The sequence below is a fragment of the Stigmatopora nigra genome, chromosome 5, assembly GCF_051989575.1.
Source record: "Stigmatopora nigra isolate UIUO_SnigA chromosome 5, RoL_Snig_1.1, whole genome shotgun sequence".
NCBI classification, from domain to species: Eukaryota; Metazoa; Chordata; class Actinopteri; order Syngnathiformes; family Syngnathidae; genus Stigmatopora; species Stigmatopora nigra.
The window spans coordinates 2,016,010-2,037,500 of NC_135512.1; the positions used below are offsets into that span (position 1 = coordinate 2,016,010).

Here is a 21,491-nt window from a genome sequence, read left to right on the forward strand (position 1 = left end):
AGAGTAGGGCGGCAAAGTTTGGATGACGTGCGGTAAAACGTCAAACTGTAACGTATCAGCTCTACAAGGTCAAATTTTGAGCAAACGTCAGAAATGTATAGACGCAATTACGGCGGACTTGAACTTCCAATTTCCGTCAAAGTGCTATTGATGCTCTTTGAGGGGCTTATTCATCGCTGCTAGCGCTTTTAATTGAGGGGAAAATTTCAACACTTCCACAAACCAGATGTTCCACTTTGGAACTTCCACTTCGCTTAAATCTCATTGTTCTTTACGTGCCAATGACAGGAAAACACGTCAAGCCGAATACAAAATGTGGCCTTCCAACAAATATACGTGTAGATGAACTGCATTAAACTCCGAGATTTTGTAGTTATAAGAAAATCAAGAAAATTCACTATTTCCGATCACTCACTTTTCCACAGCCGATTTTAATAGTAATATTTCCATCTATGGGCATCTGATCCAAAGATGGTAGTGGTAATAGCAGTGCAGGTAGTGGTGGTGGTAGTAGTAGTAGTACTAGTGCAGGTACTGGTAGTGGTGGTGGTAGTAGTAGTGGTAGTACTAGTGCAGGTACTGGTAGTGGTGGTGGTAGTAGTAGTGGTAGTACTAGTGCAGGTACTGGTAGTGGTGGTGGTAGTAGTAGTGCAGGTAGTGGTGGTGGTAGTAGTAGTAGTGGTGGTGGTAGTATTAGTGGTAGTAGTAGTTCAGGTACTGGTAGTGGTGGTGGTAGTAGTAGTGCAGGTACTGGTAGTGGTGGTGGTAGTAGTAGTGCAGGTACTGGTAGTGGTGGTGGTAGTAGTAGTGGTGGTGGTGGTAGTAGTAGTGGTGGTGGTAGTATTAGTGGTAGTAGTAGTGGTGGTGGTGGTAGTAGTAGTGGTGGTGGTAGTATTAGTGGTAGTAGTAGTGCAGGTACTAGTAGTGGTGGTGGTGGTAGTATTAGTGGTAGTAGTAGTGCAGGTACTGGTAGTGGTGGTGGTGGTAGTATTAGTGGTGGTAGTAGTGCAGGTACTGGCAGTGGTGGTGGTGGTGGTAGTATTAGTGGTAGTAGTAGTGCAGGTACTGGTAGTGGTGGTGGTAGTAGTCGTGCAGGTACTGCTAGTGGTGGTGGTAGTAGTAGTGGTAGTAGTCGTGCAGGTACTGCTAGTGGTGGTGGTAGTAGTAGTAGTAGTGTATTGTGTTATACCTTGTAACGGTAGTTGTAGTCGTAGTAGTAGTGGTGGATTGTGTTTTACGTAGTTTTAGTGGTAGTGGTTGTGTTACACCTAGTAGTAGTAATGGTAGTGGTAGTAGTTCTAGTAGTAGTAGTAGTAGTAGTAGTAGTAGTAGTAGTAGTGGTAGTAATAGTATTAGTAGTGGTGGTAGTAATAGTAGTAGTAGTGGTGGCGGTAATGGTAGTAGTAGTGGTGGTAGTGGTGGTAGTTGTAGTGATAGTAGTAGTAGTAGTAGAGGTGGTAGTGGTGGTAGTCGTAGTGGTAGTAGTAGTGTAGTGTGTTATAGTAGTTGTTGTAGTGGATTCTGTTATACCTAGTACTAGTAGTAGTGGTTATGTTATACATCCACTAGAAATTCTGTTCCAAGCCTATGGAGCATCTCGCCGATGGTAGCCATCCCGAGTTATTCTTCACTTTTCACATTCAAGGATCATTTCCTCCGCACTTTTATTTTATTTTTTACACCGTACCTTTTGCGCTCAGGAAATGTCAGTTAGCGCAACGCTAAATCCCGATGTAATATTTTCCCCCCGGTATGCCATCTTTATTTGGCTGGCTTGTCGTCCAGTCACGCATGGGCGGAGCTAAATGACCCGGCGGAGCGCTGACGTCAAATTTGGGGGTGTCGGAGTGAGACTCAGTGGGGATTTAACAAAAAAAAACACGTTTTCGTTTTTTTTTTTTTTTTATCGTATTTTTTTTAATCCTCACTTTTGCCCTAATAACAAAAAAAATTGGAACCCAAAGCCCGGCTGACGTTTTGAGGCTAAACGAGTCCAAAGCGGAACAAATGTGAATAAACATAAAAGATGTTTTGAAAAGCGAGAGCGCTCTGAGAGAATTGCGTCATGCGTCAGTTGCCGGGCGGATTTCTCTCTCATTCTTTCTCGCGCTTTAAAAATGGCAACACAGGAAGATCAATCATTATTTTATGGAGCGCAGCCTGAAATACCACAACCATATATTTCTTCCTCATTGTCAAAATGTAATGTAAATATTAACCGTGATGATTTTTATCTTTTAGGCCATTTTGTATTTTTTTTCCAAGTCTTGATAAAAGCAAAAAAGCTGCAGTACAATGTGATGGAACCTTGAATTTTTTCTTATTTACCAATTTAGGGGTGTCCCACGCCTCGTGTCATAAAGTCAGCTGGGATAGGCTCCAGCACCCCTTGCGACCCTAGTGAGGATAAAGCGGTTAAAAAAATAAAGGAATAAACAAATTCCTAAAACATACATTATAAACCTCATTGAACAAACTGGATGATACTCCCATTAATTTAATTTTTGGTTGCATTTTGTTATTTACTTTTTTTTTAACTAGATCTACAATGTATTCTGTGTCTGTATTGTGTCTGTTTTGCTAATACAACCAAAAAAAATCCTAAATACGGGGTACAATAAAGTTACCTAACCTAAAAAAAGGTAAACTTTCAATCACATAGCCTTTAAATTAACATCCAATCTAAAAATTCAATGTTTTTATCATTAGCGCTAGTACATTAGCGACCGCTTTGAGAAAAAATCCTTTTAAAAACATCAACTCGACTCCGCCTCCTTTTTTTTCGATGAAAGCGATGACAGAAAAAGCCAGTTGACGCGGGCCCGCTGTAAAACATTAGTAATATAACATCAAATATTGTGCTATTCTGCCAAGTTAAGGTCAAGGGAGTGCGGCAACGGCTACCTGAATTTCCACCTGGTGAGCGCCACTCAAAATTTTTGGCCGCCATTCAGCCTAATTGCATTTGCGTGGAATGCGTTATTTGGAGTCGGTTCATTTCCTCCACGCGGTGTGGCTTAAAAAAAACGGCGAGCCGCCGCCGTCTTGGCTCGTTCGCATTGCGCAGTGATGGTGTCATAATTGCCGCCCGTCCAAAAAGTCTAATTAATTTAACCTTTCTAGTCAGGCAGATCGCTTTACTTATACATTGGAGATATGATGGTTTTTTTGTTGGTTTTAGGGGGGAGTTGGGTTTTTTGTGGGGGTTTTTTTGCGGTGATTGCAAAAGATGAACTCCTTCACTGCTTTGGTTTCAAATATGAATATTTGACAAGTAATAATTTGGATTAATTTTTGAGAGATTTTTTTATTACAAATTGTCTAAATTCTAATTTTTTGGTTCTTTTTTTATTTACTTTTAAATACATTTATCGACAAGTTTTTTTGTGGTGATTGCAAAAGATGAACTTCTTCACTGCTTTGGTTTCAAATATGAATATTTGACAAGTAATAATTTTGATTAATTTTTGAGAGATTTTTTTTATTACAAATTGTCTAAATTTTAATTTTTTGTTCTTTTTTTATTTACTTTTAAATACATTTATAGACAAGATGAACTCCTTCACTGCCTTTGTTTCAAATATTCATATTTGACAAGTAATAATTTGGATTAATTTTTGAGAGATTTTTTTTATTACAAATTGTCTAAATTCTATTTTGTTGTTCTTTTTTTACTTTTAAATACATTTATAGACAAGTTTTTCTGTGGTGATTTCAAAAGATGAACTCCTTCACTGCTTTGGTTTCAAATATGAATATTTGACAAGTAATAATTTGAATTAATTTTTGAGAGATTTTTTTTATGACATTGTCCAAATTCTATTTTTTTGTTCTTTTTTATTAACTTTTAAATACATTTATAGACAAGTCCTGTTTTGATTCATTTCATTTTCAAATCCCCAAATTATCTAAAAAAAATTGAAAATATTTTTTTCGAATTCAAAATAATTTTAAAAATACATAATTAATTTAAAAAAATCTAAATGATTTTAGTTGCCTTATAAAAAAAGTGTCTCCAAACGAAGTCGTTTCTGCGCAAAAACAAACATGTCCGCAACCCCCCCCCCCTGTCTCAAAAGACGTATGTTTAAAGTGTCAAGTTAAAATTAGGCACGCGCGGGGTGCCGCGGTTGACGCGCCGAGGTTAATTTCAATGTTTGAGAGAAAACGTGAAGGCTTAAATAAACACACTGTGCGCGTTTTATTCCCGGTGATGTCATCTCTAAAAAATACCGGGGCGACACGTCGGCTATTGTGGGTGACAAGTGTGGCTTTTACAACATTTTTTAAACATGAGTCGGATGTCCAACGCTCAACTTGAATGATTTTCGCGGAGTTGGGGTGATGGATTTAAAAAAATACGGCCCAAATATGGGCATTTTGCTAAAAAAAAACAGGATCATGTGACCTAGACTATAAATCATCCACTAATGTAAACTAAATTGGAATTGCACAGTCACCTCTAGAGCCAGCTATTGTTAATTTATTGGATTTTTTGGTATAAAATCTTGCAGTGGGGGAGGAGCTATATGATGGAAGATTTTGTAAACTAAGATGGCATCTGCATATTGAACAGTATTGTTCCCATTCAGGCGTTTTTGTTTTTTAAATATATTACATTGGTAAAAGTGCCCGGTGAAAATGGCGGTCGGTAACATCAGATGGCGTTTTTGTTGCGTAAGGGTACCAATCTGTCACTTTCATGACAGGTTTGGATTTCGTGAAAGGGTTGCATAATTAATGGATCGTCATTGGCTAGTTCGCTAATGTGCCATAGGAAGCATTGTGTTGCAGTCTTAATGAGGCGTAGATACGGTTGCGCTAAAACGGGATGGCGAAATTGATGGGATGGGTTAAGGCAATTTATCTTGGTGTTTGTAGAATGGAATCGTTGAATTGAATAACTTTGTTGACATTATACAAATACAATGGGTTGTAGTTATAGAAAGCCGTGTTTTCAGGACTATAAGGCGCACTTAAAAGTCTTAAATTTTCTCCAAAATAGACAGTGCGTCTTATAATCCAGTGCGCCTTATATTTGGAAAAAAAAAAACAGAAAACCAAAAACGAAAAACCACCACTGTCGGATATTAAAAAAACACAAACGCCTGAACTGAATACTCAATACTGTTAAATATGCAGATGCCATATTAGTTTACAAAATCTTCCATCATATAGCTCCTCCCCCACTGCAAGATTTTATACCAAAAAAAAATCCAAAACATCAACAATGGCTGGCTCTAGAGGTGACTGTGAAGTAGTGAGTGAGTGCTTCATACCTGGAAGTCAATAGCAATTACCGTATTTTCACCACTATAAGGCGCACTTAAAAGTCTTCAATTTTCTCCAAAATAGACAGTGCGCCTTATAATACAGTGCGCCTTATATGTGGAAAAAATGTCATTCATTGAGGGTGCGCCTTATAGTACTGAAAATACGGTACATTAAAAATGACTGGCATGTGGCTAACTGTGAGGGATAAATGATATGCTAAATCATGGTAATGTTTATTTTTGGGTGATGTGAGCCAGTTTGAAAAGGAAAGTATGACTTATTTTTGCAAAAACTGAATTCAAAGGTGTGGGAATTTTATACTGAAGGTTTTTAAATGTAAATTTGGTGCCATTAGCGGAGATAAATGTCAAAGAAATGCTAACGAGGGCTGCATTTTCAGTAAATCATTAAAAATTGCTTTATTCAGAGATTTTTGTGTTAATAGAAATAATTTGCGTTTTTTGTGGTTTTGGATGAATTGGCAATCAATGGCAGTAAAGGTTGACGTTGGATGTTTTATTTTGGTAATCCAGTTTCCTCCCAAATCCCAAAAATGTATGTTAAGCTAACTGAATATGCTATGTTACTCTTTAGTTAGTTTTGATTGGTCGTCCTTTCATTTGTATTTCATGGACAACTAAGACCGTTGAATAAACTCCCACCTCAGAAACTGTCCGTTCCGCTAAAATCATCAAATGAAATTGATCGGTCACCAATCACTTTGAATGTCAGGCGGAGCTAGCATGAACAAACTCTCACCTTGGAAACTTTCACTTCCAATAAAACACAATCATTCCCTGCCATTCTTTTCCGCATTCGAGTTCAAATCGAATTCCGCAATCCATCTGTTGTTTAATTTTCAACTATCACAAAAAGAATGAAAAACACGCGCTACCAAATAAACGTCTTACCCGGTATGTCATCCTATCGCCATGACGACCAGTCGTCAAGAACGGTGACGTACGGGAATGAAAACGTGCGTCTTATCAGATTTGTGTTGAACCGAAGGGCAACATCGGGGCCCAATCTTAACGTGAACGGGAGGTCGGTCGGCGTGTAAATCAAAGTCCACAAATAAAAACCACGGAGCGGGAAATGAGCTTAATTGCTCCCCTTTGAGAATTTCAATTCGGTGACAGTCGTAACTCTTTCTGCTTGACAAGCTCTCATATGGACGCCATTACCCAGTTGACCCCGGCGAGCGGCGTGCGGCGTAGCTAAAATTCAATCTTGCACGGCTCGCCGAGTCGGATGCGCGTTTGAAGGCGTCAGCGAGGCATGAGACGTTTCCTTATTTTTTGGGGGATTCCCTCCGCTTGGTGAACCTGAAGGCTGGCTGGCCCGTTTGGGAGGAAATGGCATTTTACTTCTCTAATCTGATGCAGGGCTGCGAGACATTTTGAAAGGAGGGCCTCCGCAGCAACGTGGGTTAAGTGCTTCCATCAAGTCGCCGGAGTAGGCATGGCCGGAGTAGTGGTTGGGAGTAGTAGTTTGGGTGGTAGTGGGAGTAGTAGTTTGGGTGGTAGTGGGAGTAGTAGTTTGGGTAGTAGTGGGAGTATTTGGTGGATATTGAAATTAGTTTCAAAGTAGTAGTAGTAGTAGTATATGGTGGATATTGAAATTAGTTTCAAAGTAGTAGTAGTCGTAGTAGTAGTATATGGTGGTTATTGAAATTAGTTTCAAATTAGTAGTAGTAGTAGTATATAGTGGATATTGAAATTAGTTTCAAAGTAGTAGTATTAGTATATGGTGGATATTGAAATTAGATTCAAAGTAGTAGTAGTATATGGTGGATATTGAAATTAGATTAGATTCAAAGTAGTAGTATTAGTATATGGTGGATATTGAAATTAGATTAGATTCAAAGTAGTAGTATTAGTATATGGTGGATATTGAAATTAGATTAGATTCAAAGTAGTATTAGTATATGGTGGATATTGAAATTAGATTCAAAGTAGTATTAGTAGTATATGGTGGATGTTGAAATTAGATTAGATTTAAAGTAGTAGTATAAGTAATATATGGTGGATATTGAAATGAGATTAGATTCAAAGTAGTAGTAGTAGTAGTATATGGTGGATATTGAAATTAGTTTCAAAGTAGTAGTATACGGTGGATATTGAAATTAAATTAGATTCAAAGTAGTAGTAGTATATGGTGGATATTGAAATTAGATTAGATTCAAAGTTGTAGTAGTAGTAGTATATGGTGGATAATGAAATTAGTTTCAAAGTAGTAGTATACGGTGGATATTGAAATTAAATTAGATTCAAAGTAGTAGTAGTATATGGTGGATATTGAAATTAGATTAGATTCAAAGTTGTAGTAGTAGTAGAATATGGTGGATATTGAAATTAGATTTGATTCAAAGTAGTAGTAGTAGTAGTAGTAGTAGTAGTAGTAGTATACGGTGGACATTGAAATTGTATTAGATTCAAAGTAGTATTAGTAGTATATGGTGGATATTGAAATTAGATTAGATTCAAAGTAGTAGTAGTATATGGTGGATATTGCTATTTGAGGGATTACTGTACATGAGTTGAATGGACTCCCCAAATTGTTGCAGTGCTACTTGACTATTTTCTGGCAAGTGTTTGTAAAGGAGAGATACAGCTGCGCCGCAGCTCATTATGCCAGCCGCCTCATTTAGTCATCATAAGGAAGTGCTTCCTGTAATGGCGGCCTCCGGACCGTTGGGCACGGCTGTGCCAAAATGCCTGTTAAGGAACAATTTCTCCAGTCATTTACATGAACGCTTCCTCCCGACAATTGATCCGCTCTCTCTCTTGTTCCTGCGCATCTGGAAAACACTCCGTCGCATTTGTTGCTTCTCGTTAATGAAAAATGTGCCAAGGGAAAGAATTTGGACGTCAATTCAGGCATTTTTATGGAACTAAATGACCATTTTTAAAATACTTTTTAATGATTTGATTGTTAATTCAGTGTTTTGCCACCAGGTGAACATTTTCTCATGTAAAACTAACGTATTTTCTCGCGTATAGGCCGTATTTGATAAAAATTTAATCGATTGTACCGCTTATATGCGCAAAAATTAGACTTGAAATGCACGAAAACACAAAATAATATGGCCGATATGGTCATTTATTTCAAAATAGAGAAAATATAAACAGAAAAAAACTTTAAAATTTATTTTAAGAACTAAAATAAACCGTATCTTATATAAAACCTTTAAAAAACCCACTTGGTGCGATGATTTTTCCTAATATTTTCCCTTCAAAGTAATACTTCTGTACTCCTTATTAAAACCATGAACATTGTGAATCAGGGTGCGGCTTATACGAGGGAAATTGTCAAATTTAACCATTTTAAGGCCAATTTTAAGGGTGCAACTTATATGCTATGCGAGAAAATACGGTATATTTACAATATAACGTAATTCTCTACAAAGTTTTACCAACAGGAATAAAAAATAAGTAAAAATACCAGAAATGTATTTCAATTTTTCACACAAACCTTGTATTATAACAAAATGAACTCGATATTTCATTTTTAACTTCACAATAATACAATTTTTCTCTCAACATAGTACAATTGTATGAGAAAAGTTATACAAAATATACTAATTTGGCCCCAAATAGGACTTTGAAGTTGATTCTTTTAAAATTTAATAATACTTACCAATAGATTAAATTTCAGTACACATGTACCGTCTTATTTTGAAGGTCCCAATTTTTCACTCTCCATTTCTTTCCCACCAATTTCTGCATTTCCTTCCATTTTATTTGCAAATTTCACGGCGGGACTAAAACGACTTTGTCCGGACTAATCTTTTTGGATTAGAAATTGTTGGCACGGGTTTAAAAAAAAATGCGTTGGAAATGATATGTGTAAACGATGTAATACCAATGTCTTTTAGCCAAGCTGCATTTCATTTGCCTTCCTGACGAAATGCATGAGAAAAGCTGCCTTTCCCTTTCGCTGTCTCATTCAATCATGTGGATATAATTTCACCCATTTACGTGTTTTCGGCTCTTTGCTGTGGTTGCCACGGGGCATTTGGAAGCGGGTAGATTAAACGCACATGTTGGTTCGGGATAGCCCCCCCACACAAACCCCCCCTTCCCAAACGGATCCCAAAGTGTCGGTGGGTTTTCCCCTGGCGGAGAAAGACACCTTGCGATCCAGTATAAAAAAATATGTTGGATTTGACCCGTTTGGGTCTTTGAAATCGATGAGAAAAAAGGGTTTGAATACTTTGATTTATGGTTTAAGTAGAATGGCTCACTATAGTTTGTTTTGAAAGTGGTGTGTTTAGTTTTACTGATTTGGAAATAGACGGTGGTGGGGTGGTTAGTATGTTGGCCTCACAGTTCTGGGGTCTTTGGTTCAAACCCAGGTTGGTCCACTTTTGTGGAGGTTTCATGTTGGGTGGGTTTTCTCCGGGTACTTCAGTTTCCTCCCACTTTTCCAGTTTGGCTGATTGGTAAATTGACCCTATGCATGATTGGTTGTTTCTTTGTATCCTGTGATTGGTCACCCTGCCCGCTGACCATTGTTAGCACCCCCCGCAACCCTTGAGAGGATAAAGCGGTTCATAAAATGAATAAACGAATGAACAAATGAACGAACGAACGTACAAACGAACTAACGAACAAACGAATCAACGAACGAACAAATCAACGAACAAACAAATCAACGAACGAACAAATCAACGAATCAACAAATCAACGAACGAACAAATCAACGAATCAACAAATCAATGAACGGACGAATTGGAACCACGTTGCTCTCTGCATAATTGCGTTCTATTATTTTATTTTGGTAAATTATGTCTTTGTTGACTAATTCATTTAAAAACAATCGAAGTTCGAGAGGTATTATATTTCATTGTAGAGTAGATAGTACTATAGTTTTGGTATAAATAGCGTGCTACTTAGCAGTTAGCACGAAGCTAGCGTTGGTGCATAAGTAGCTAATCATTTTGCTAGCAAATACATTCACGGGCTACTTACCGTAATTACATTGTGAATGCTAAAAGTGCGGCTAGTTAAGCTAATATGTTACTTGTGTCATTAATTTTCTTTGTATAAAACATGAAAATCAGTCAAAAGCAGTTTATAAATTTAATCGAAGTGTTTCATTCATTTATTAATGGTTAATGTGAATTTTTATGAGTATTTTTGGTTGTTTATTGTCAATATTTGATCGCTAAATGAAGCTAATTATTAGACACAGTCATTGATAGCTGTAGTGCTACATTATATGGCTTTTATTGGACAGCTGTTTTTGTTGCCACCTTGAATTTCAAGGCTTCGTCATGTCTGTCAAAAACCGTTGGGGTGAAACTAATCATGGCGGAAAGCTGATTGCATACCGAGCGAGCTCTCGCCGTTGTTTTTCAGGGCGGTGGGCCTCGGGAACATGAGTAATCGGGAATTTCATGCGAGTTAGCGGCCGTGCGGTTCAATCACATCGCTCGCTCATTAGTCAGAGGCTCGATCTACAATTACCAGTCGGGGTCAGGGACGTAACGTAGCGTGTTAGTTTTGGATGGCCATCAAAAAAAAGGCTAAGGCAGAACTCATTCTTTTTGCAAGAATCCAAAGAATCAAAGGCAATACTTTGATTTTGATAGCTATTACCAGATCATTTCAATACTTCAAGTTTCTGAATAGTGCTGATCCATTAATGTGATTGTCGGCTGTCTATTTCTTTAAAAAAGACTCAAAGTTAATGCTATTTTTATATTTTCCCAAAATTTCTCTCTTATCTTCAGACAAATATTTTCCCCAAATTTCTCTTATCTCAAGACAAATATTTTCCCAAGATTTCTCTCTTATCTCAAGACAAATATCTTCCCCAAATGTCTCTCTTATCTTAAGACAAATATTTTCCCAAGATTTCTCTCTTATCTCAAGACAAATATTTTCCCAAAATTTCTCTTATCTCAAGACAAATATTTTCCCAAAATTTCTCTCTTATCTCAAGACAAATATTTTCCCAAGATTTCTCTCTTATCTCAAGACAAATATTTTCCCAAAATTTCTCTCTTACCTCAAGACAAATATTTTCCCAAAATTTCTCTCTTATCTCAAGACAAATATTTTCCCAAAATTTCTCTCTCATCTCAAGACAAATATTTTCCAAGATTTCTCTCTTATCTCAAGACAAATATTTTCCCAAAATTTCTCTCTTATCTCAAGACAAATATTTTCCCAAAATTTCTCTCTTATCTCAAGACAAATATTTTCCCAAGATTTCTCTCTTATCTCAAGACAAATATTTTCCCAAAATTTCTCTCTTATCTTAAGACAAATATTTTCCCAAGATTTCTCTCTTATCTCAAGACAAATATTTTCCCAAAATTTCTCTTATCTCAAGACAAATATTTTCCCAAAATTTCTCTCTTATCTCAAGACAAATATTTTCCCAAGATTTCTCTCTTATCTCAAGACAAATATTTTCCCAAAATTTCTCTCTTATCTCAAGACAAATATTTTCCCAAAATTTCTCTCTTATCTCAAGACAAATATTTTCCCAAAATTTTCTTATCTCAAGACAAATATTTTCCCAAAATTTCTCTCTTATCTCAAGACTAATATTTTCCCAAAATTTCTCTTATCTATTTTTAGACCCGTTTTGTCTTGTTTTATCATTTTGGGAGAGCATTCAGTGCTGTTTACTATCCCCCAAAAATTTGAAATAATATGACAAGTCCAGATAAAAAATTAATAAAAACCTATTTAGCATAAAATGTATAAAAAAAACTTATTTGTCCCTGCCATCTTACCTAGAAATGACAAACTAGACCGCTATGGACTCACTTCCTGGTTGTACTGCTCACATGACTTCCTTTTTGAATTTGTTTAAGTGCAGGCAACATGCAAAAAAATATTTTCTATTCAAACAGTATCTCAGAAATACCACGTAACTTTGAATTTTCTTAACATTTACCCTTCAAAGTAAAATATTTGTACTCCATATTAAAACCATGAATATGGAGGTGAAAGTGTTGAATCAGGGGCGGCTTATACGAGGGAAATTGTAAAATTAAACGATTTTAAAGGCAATTTTAAGGGTACGGCTTATACGCGGAGACGACTAATATGTGAGAAAATACAGTATAAAGCCATTCTTTACAAATTATTAGAATTTTTTTAAATACCCGAAATGTATTTCAATTTTTAAACATTTTCACACAAACCTTACGTCGACAAAAATTGAAGTCCATGCACCCCCTACAACTTCTGGACATGTTCAAATGAGTCATCCACTATTTATTCATGTAATTTAAAGTGTACGGCTTATATGCGGGTAAATACAGTATTTCAGCTTGAACATTGATTTATAACAAAAACATCCAAGACAGCAAATGCAATCCAATTCCAATTCGGTCATGACAAAAAATGACATCTCTGACTTTGATTGCTTTTACTTAGCGTTGACAAGCACTCTGGTTAAGCCCCGCCTCTTTCCTCGTAGGTCCGACTCTAACCCGATAGCGGTTCACAACGGGCCGTTTGTCCGTCTTTACACTGCTCCCTTTTACCCCCATTTGACACTGTTTGGCGTTCTCCCGACCAGTCAAGAGTCATTTCCCACTAAGGCCTCAGGCCATCGCCACCAGTCCGTCCCAATCGCCATTTTTTTTCTTAGTCATATCAACACCCCTGCTGTCATCCTCAATGTTTACGGAGCGATTGAACCCAAAACCCGTCCCCCGCCATCGCTCAAATCGTGGCGGCGCGTGCGGTTATCTGCCGGAGGTCTTTGAGAGGGAAACCAAACATGTTTGAAGCAATTGGAGCGATTAAGGCGCTCCCAACTGTTTTTACTGATAATATCGGAAAAGCCAGATTAATCTGGTGTCACTGACTTTGACTCAAAACCCACGCGGACATCACTTAAGGGTTGATTCCTAAAGTTTAGCGTTGAGTGCGGTTTTGGATCCTTTGGGGATTTTTTTCTTGATTTGTTGTCCGGTTTAAAAAATGATAGCTCAGCAACTTTTTACAGCGTAATGCAGCCATTTCAATGATGGGCAACTTGATTTGACTGTAAGAAATGGCTTGTTTTTTGAGCAAATTGAGAAAATGTATGCAGGACTTGGATGTTTTTTGGTCTGTTTTTTAGGTAGCGATACTAAGCATAACTTGGATGTGTTTTGGTACGTTTTTCAGGCAGTGACACTATGTTTTTGGGTCATCGTGAAGTAGTGACGTCTTGATCCAAAACTTCGAAAATTCGAGCTAGTAGTAGCGTGGTTTTCAAATAATTACACTTAACTTGAATTTTTTGGGCCATTTTTTAGGTAGCTACACTATGCTAAAATTTTGTGTCACTGTGAACTAGTGGGGTCTCGATCCAGAACTCAGAATACTACAGGTATTTTTGGAGTATCGAATTTGGTCGCGAAATCGGATCCGAGCCTCTAGTAGCGTGTTTTCAAAAAATTACATGTATATTGGATGTATTTTGGTACGTTTTTTTTAGGTAGCAGAATTATTTTTGGCACCATTAACTAGCGATCTGAAACTCGAATATAGCCGTTTTGGGAGTATCGGATTTGGTGGTACTTCCAGAACTCGCATGTTTTCAGTAACATCGAGCTTAGATGTATTTTGGTACGTTTTTCAGGTAGTTACACTACTACAAAAAAAAATTGGCCACTCTGAACTTGGATATAGTTGTTTTTGGAGTATCGGATTTGGTCGCCGGATCCGATTTGAGCCAATATTAGCATGTTTTTGGTAACACAATTTTTTTATGCTAATTAATATTTTTTGTGGAGCTACAAAAAGGACTCACCATAATACTAAAACGATTATTTGTCATTTTTGGGAGTATTTTTTTTATTGGATGATAAATCCTGGCATCTGATCAGTAACGACAAAAACATCTTGAAAAAAAGTAATCAGATTGAATCATTAGTTTAAAAACCACCCCGCTCAAACCAGATTGGACGTCTGACCATGAATTTAGTCCAAAACACCAGTACTTTTGCCACCTCTAGTGTAACCCCTCAATTAAACACAACAAAAGACCTCAGTGTAGGATATAATTGTACATTGCGAGTTTCTTTAGCCCAAAAATGACGCGACCAGTCACTGGAAAAATCTCCGTCCATCTCAGTCCCGAAAAACAATCCACTCCCAGCGATTAACACGTTTTTCTCTACGGGGCCGTAACTAGAATTTTGTTTTACACAAAAGAAAGCTTTGAAAGCAGAATTTTTTATTTTTTATTTATTTATTTTTAAACAAACTCTGGCTCCGCCTATGGGTAAATAGACATATTTTTGGGCAAGGCAATAAGACCACTGTTTGTTTTTGGTATTTAACATTCAGCAAGGTTGTCGACGTTCTTTTTTACGTTGAGATTTGAAGTTTCGACTTTTCACGCTGTTTTCCGACTGTTGGTCAGATCTGATGTGATTGGCGGGTGGGCGGGATGGTGTTGAAATGTATATTTCTACAGCGTACGCGCTATGTTAAATGTTTGCTTGGGACATTTGCTTGTCTTGGCTGTTTCTAGGTGCGGATTTATGGACGTGTAACGGATTTTGTTCACCGGCTGATGATTGGTTGGACTTGTGTCAATCGTTTGTTGCATTTGAGGAACTGAAAAGTGTGGTTAATTTTTACGTTTGGGTTGGGCGATTTTTATAAGTTTTTCCTCTTATCTCAAGACAAATATTCTCCCCAAATTTCTCTCTCATCTCAAGACAAATATTTTCCCCAAATTTCTCTCTCATCTCAAGACAAATATTTTCCCCAAATTTCTCTCTTATCTCAAGACAAATATTTTCCCCAAATTTCTCTCTTATCTCAAGACAAATATTTTCCCCAAATTTCTCTCTTATCTCCAGACAAATATTTTCCCCAAATTTCTCTCTTATCTCAAGACAAATATTTTCCCAAAATGTCTCTCTTATCTCAAGACAAATATTTTCCCCAAATTTCTCTCTTACCTCAAGACAAATATTTTCCCCAAATTTCTCTTATCTCAAGACAAATATTTCCCAAAATTTCTCTTATCTCAAGACAAATATTTCCCAAAATTTCTCTCTTATCTCAAGACAAATATTTTCTCGAAATTTCTCTCTTATCTCAAGACAAATATTTTCCCGAAATTTCTCTCTTATCTCAAGACAAATATTTTCCCCAAATTTCTCTCTTATCTCAAGACAAATATTTTCCCGAAATTTTATTTGTATCTCAAATTGCTCATATGTCAAGGTATTACTGTAATAACACTGTCTCCACTGCCGGACGGCAGGGACAATTGCGAAAGTGGGCGACAGATCGGCACCGGTCACCCGAAGCGCCCGCGCCGCCGTGGCGGGTTTTGGGTTTCGCCGATATTAAATGTAGCGGCGCTGAATAGAACGTTGGATACGCCAGCGAGCGACGGAAGACGAGCGGGGATGAAACGACGAGTGTCACTCTCTCCTTGAACGCAACCCGATCTCGTTTCCATCTCGTAAGGTCAAGTGACCGTTTAAACTGCGCAGTAATTACCCGTTTAATCGCCTAAAGGGGAAGAACATTTGAAATGTGGACAGATTATTCAGCCAAAACAAACAAAAAATATAAAATACTTTTTTATTGACCTAACTAGTTTCCTTGGATGTTTTTTGTCCAAATATTAAAATAATTTTCTGTCAAAAAGCTACAAAAACTACCCACAAAATACTCAAATAAGACAAAACAAACTTAACACAACAATCAAAACCAAATTAATAAATACTAATAACATCTAGCTACATTGCTAGTTTAGGCTCCGCCCTCCTTGAGTCTAAATCGCCTAAAAACCTGCCCATGTAGGTGAAAAAAAAACAAAGTTTGAGTTTGATATATTTAATAACAGACTGCTTATATTAATGAACATATTTATATTCATGTTAATGAACACATGTAAATACGTAAGATTTTAGTCAGGGCTAATTTCCATCTTTAGTCCCTTGTGTAGGTTGAAAATAAACAATGACACACATTAGCATACATAGCACAGTTTTAGACAGCGTTTTGATGGCAATTTTTTTAGTTGAATAGCCAGGCTTGAAGATGATTGGCCAAGAGATACAGAGGGGGGAGTTAACGTATGCTAATTGCTATTGAGTTCCAGGTATGAGCAGTACGGCTAAATGGGAACTACACAGTCACCTCTAGAGCCAGCCATTGTTAATTTGTTGTAATTTTTGTAGGAAATTTGCAGTGGAGGTGGAGCTTTTTGTTGGAAAATTTTGTAAACTAAGATGGCATCTGCTTATTTAACAGTTAGTTCATTAATTTGTGTGTTTTTTTTTAATATCTGACAGTGGTGTTGCGATTTTTTTAGCTTTTTAACCAATATTGCTTCTAAATGCTTTCAATTGGTTTAACTGTTGGTTTGTGACCAACTTGTTAGGCAGTAAATCATGGGTGACTGCTTGAAAAATCTGTCCTCCACTAGTTTCTTGATAGCTTACGCAGATGTACGAGTTTGCAACATTCAACACCGCCGCCTCGGGGAAGTGGGGGGGGGGGGGGGGTGGTAGAACGCCGGCGAAACACGGCTGCTACGGTTACAAATGCGTTCGCCAGCTCTCGGGCGTATTACACGGACCAGCGATGGCGGCCGTAAACAAGCTCGGCTCGTTTGATGCCGGCCGCCGATGCGACCTGCGGTTTTAGTTAAAAAATAATAATCAAAAATTGGAGTGTTAAGAGTTACAATGTGGACAATTGTGAGGTCAGTGTTGATTATAGGCACGTAAAATTTGAATTTCAGTGGTTTATATCATTTTTTGGATGGAAAGAGATGTAAATAATTCATATTCTTCTATGTTATTCTTTGAGAGGGATTTAAAAGTCAAAATAGATGAACATGTGGGAATATTTTAGTTATTTCAGCACTTTTAAAGTACAAAAATGCCTTGGATTTTTTTGAAAACATTGCTAATGTTGCTAATTAACGTTAGCGGTTTTCGTATTTTAGCTCGCAGGTTAGCACCTGTCATATGTTAGCTTGAATGTATTAAAATCTTGCAACTACAGTATTTACATTTTAAAATATAGCGCTTGTGGATTCATGTTGTGTCAAATCAATTCAATGTAAAAACTACAATATATACATATATATATAGTAAATATATTACAGTAATCTCTCGATTATCACGGCTTCACGAAATTGTGTTTTTTTGGGGGGGAAATTTTTTTGTTATTTTAATTTTTTGTCAGTTTATAATAATGTAAAAATCCACACCGAATGGTGTTTATTTTTTTGTGTATTCCCGCATTTATGCTCTCCAATTTTTTTTCCGCAGTTTGAGGGCTGTAACAAAGCGTTTTCACGTCTGGAGAACTTGAAGATCCACCTGAGGAGCCACACGGGCGAGAAGCCGTACTTGTGCCAGCACCCCGGCTGCCAGAAAGCTTTCAGCAATTCTAGCGACCGCGCTAAGCATCAGCGCACTCACCTGGACACGGTAAGAATCATAACATGTATTTTTTTTTCCATGGACGTATTTATCGGACTATAATTCGTAGTTACAATAGCCAAAAAATACACAATGAAAGAAGGGTAAAAATATAAAAGATGCTCTCTTATGAGGAATTTTATTTGATAAAATTCAAAACAAAGAACAGTCATTTTGGAAGGCTTTTAAAATTACTAATAGTAAACAATAACAGTTGTTTTTTTATTACATAAATAAATTAATTACAATATTTTGAGGAAGCCCTACTCGGATAAAAACAATTATATAAATAAATATTACATAAATCAATAAATACATTTAAAAAAAAATCATGGCCACCCTCCCACTTCAAATTAATTGGACATCTTCCAGTGATAAATTCATTTAAATCCAGAAAAAAATGTTTTTAAAACTCGTATTTTTCTGGTTTGAGTTTTTTTTTAGATATTAATTAATTTAATGATGTATTGGCTCGAATATAAGACAATGTTTTTTTGCATTAAAATAAGACTGAAAATGTCTGTCGTCTTACATTCGGGGTGCAGACATTATACTCATTAACAAGGCTAGATGGCGCCAAATATCTTTAAAGCGAATTCTGATGTATTTGCGCTTTACTTCACATATTTCAATGGTCAGATATTAATTATTTTTGCATTTCTATGGTATCACTTTCTATGAATTAACCCATTCACTGGTGCCGTTTACTTATGCGGGTAAAAAAAAAAAGTTATAAGCTAGCTAGCTAATTGACTCAACCTTACCTGGCTGGCTTTTGTTTATTTTCTTTGGTGTTTATGGGTTTCCTTGTCTCGAGCCAAAACATTAAGTAGCAAACACATTAAATTTTGGCATTGAAAAGAAATGTTGGCTTTGGAGGAAAAGATACCCTGGCAATGAAAAACATTGGAGAATTTTATGCGTTTATTTTAACCCTTTCGTGCACCAATTAGGACTTTTTTGATGGCGCTTGTACCCTTACTGGTGACTCATTGGCTGCCATCATGGGTCATTAACTCAAAAAATGCAATAGCATGTAAAAAACGGATATATTTTTTAACTGATTTCTGATAAATTCCAAATTCTGAATTTTGATTGGGGATGTCCCTAGTTTTTTTCCCCTAGTTTTATTGTGCGGGTTGCAACAGTTTTGCAAAAGAGGGGTGCGTTTTATAAGCAAGGTCGTCTTATATTCGGGCCAATACGGTAGTCTGAAAAAAATACAGTAGACTGACAAATGCGGTATTTTTTGCCCCCAGACCATCCCAGGTCGTCTTATATACAGGCCAATACGCTAGTTGGAAAAATACCGTAATTTTTGCCTCAACCATCCCAGGTCATCTTATATTCGGGCCAATTCGGTAGTCTAAAAAATACTGTAATTTTTGCCCCAACATCCCACGTCGTCTTGTATTCGGGCAAATACGGTAAACTGAAAAATACGGTAATTTTTGCCCCCAACCATCCCAGATCGTCTTATATCCGGGCCAATTCGGTAGTCTGAAAAAATACGGCAATTTTTGCCCCCAAAATTCCACGTCGTCTTATATTCGGGCAAATACGGTGAACTGAATAATACAGTAATTTTTGCCTCAACCATTCCAGGGCGTCTTATATTCGGGCCAATTCGATAGTCTGAAAAAATACGGCAATTTTTGCCCCCAAAATTCCACGTCGTCTTATATTCGGGCAAATACGGTGAACTGAATAATACATTAATTTTTGCCCCCAACCATCCCTAATCGTCTTATATTCGGGCAAATACGGTGAACTGAAAAATACAGTAATTTTTGCCCCCAACCATCCCAAATCGTCTTATATTCGGGCCCATTCGATCGTCTAAAAAATACGATAATTTTTGCCCCAACATCCCACGTTGTCTTATATTCGGGCCAAAACAATCGTCTAAAAAAATACGGTACATTTTGCCCCCAACCATCCCAGGTCGTCTTACATCCGGTCCCAAAATACAGTAAATGCGACCCATATTCACCCAAAAAAATGGTAAAGATAACCTCACTACATAGCATTTTACAATTTTCACTCAACCACCCCCCATATTAGCCTGAATTACATCCGCATTTCCTTAGCATACGTTACCCCACCCAATCACACCCGCACAATCACCACAAATGGCTCCAATATTGAACACGGTCTGGTGTTTTGCTATCAGTCATGTTTCCCAACAGCAGTCAGACAAACGATAACGGTACAGGGCGCCGCTTAGCGCTTGGCGTTAACACCTCGGCTAAAAGCCCCCCCCGCGCTGCCAACAGCACTTTAGAGGGAAAAGATTTTTAAGCTTTAATGATATTTATTCTACACAGAAGTCACGGCGGATTTGGGTGACTGGAGGCGCCGCGTCGGGCTGCAAAACAAACACGGCCCACTTGAGTGGCACTGTAAGCGCCTCGGAATAACAAAACGGCTTATTTACAGAAGGCCCGTCAACGTACGTAATAAAGACCCGGCTCCACTTACACTTTAATAGGCATCTTATGTTCGGAAAGGGGGGGCGGCGAAGGGTCTCGACGTGCGGGTGGCGCTTGGTAGCGTGTTGCAAAATTCAATTGACCAGCGTGGATATGTAATGACATTTTTTTAAGGTGGTTCTGGTATTGTTATAGTGGTGTTTTTTGATGATTTTTTTGGTGGAAGTCAAATTTTGTTTTAGAAATATGAAGTGCATTATGTAATATTTTTTGGGGGGAGGGGCTATTGTTGTAGTGTGTGGAAGGTTTTTTCTATCAATTTTGATGGGAGAAATTTTTTAGAGGTTTTTTGTCTTAGACATTTTTTAGAAATTTTTAGATTTTTTTGATTTTTAGTTTTAGAAATAGGAAGCAAATTATTTGACATTTTTGGGGGAGGGGCTATTGTTATAGCTTATGAAAGTTTTTGTTTGTGAATTAATTTTGATGGTAGATTTTTTTTGTTTTATAAATATTATGCGCATTATTTCACATTTTTGGAGGGAGGGGCTATTGTTATAGTGTGTGAAAGTTTTTTTCTATCAATTTTTATGGGAGAAGTTTTTAGAGATTTTTTGTTTTAGAAATTTTTTTAGAGAAATTTTTAGATTTTTTGATTTTTTGTTTTAGAAATATGAAGCAAATTATTTGACATTTTTGAGGGGAGGGGCTATTGTTGTAGCTTATAAAAGTTTTTGTTTTTGAATTAATTTTGATGGTAGACATTTTTTGTTTTATAAATATGAAGCAAATTATTTCACATTTTTGGAGGGAGGGGCTATTGTTATAGTGTGTGAAAGATTTTTTTCTATCAATTTTGATGGGAGAAATTTTTAGAGATGTTTTGTTTTAGAAATTTTTTTAGAGAATTTTTTTGAAATTTTTAGATTTTTAGTTTGAGAAATATGAAGCACATTATTTGACATTTTTGAGGGGAGGGGCTATTGTTATAGCTTATGAAAGTTTTTGTTTTTGAATTTTGATTGTAGATTTTTTTGTTTTATAAATATTAAGCTAATATTTGATATTTTTGGGGGAGGGGCTATTGTAAAAGTTTTTGGTATTGATTTCATTTTGATGTTAGCATTTTTTTTTAATAAATATGAAGTGCATTTTTTCACAATTTTTGGGGGAGGGGGTATTGTTATAGCTTATGAAAGTTTTTGAATCAATTTTGATGGTAGAATTTTTTTTTGTTTGTTTTATAAATATTAAGCTCATTATTTCAAATTTTTGGGGGAGGGGCTATTGTAGTAGTGTGTGGAAGTATTTTTTTCAATCAATTTTGAAGGGAGAATTTTTTTTTGTTTTATAAATATGAAATG

General features: G+C 36.7%; 1 protein-coding gene across 4 annotated transcripts in view; it reads left to right on the top strand.

Annotated features, from left to right (window-relative positions):
* ube3a (ubiquitin protein ligase E3A) overlaps positions 1-21,491 on the top strand; it is an 80,620-nt gene that overhangs the window by 43,256 nt on the left and 15,873 nt on the right. For all 4 annotated transcript variants that reach the window (XM_077716159.1, XM_077716158.1, XM_077716161.1 and 1 more), the window contains exon 5: positions 17,543-17,704. In XM_077716159.1, the coding sequence (XP_077572285.1) occupies positions 17,543-17,704 (162 nt within the window). The remainder of the gene's footprint in view (positions 1-17,542; positions 17,705-21,491) is intronic.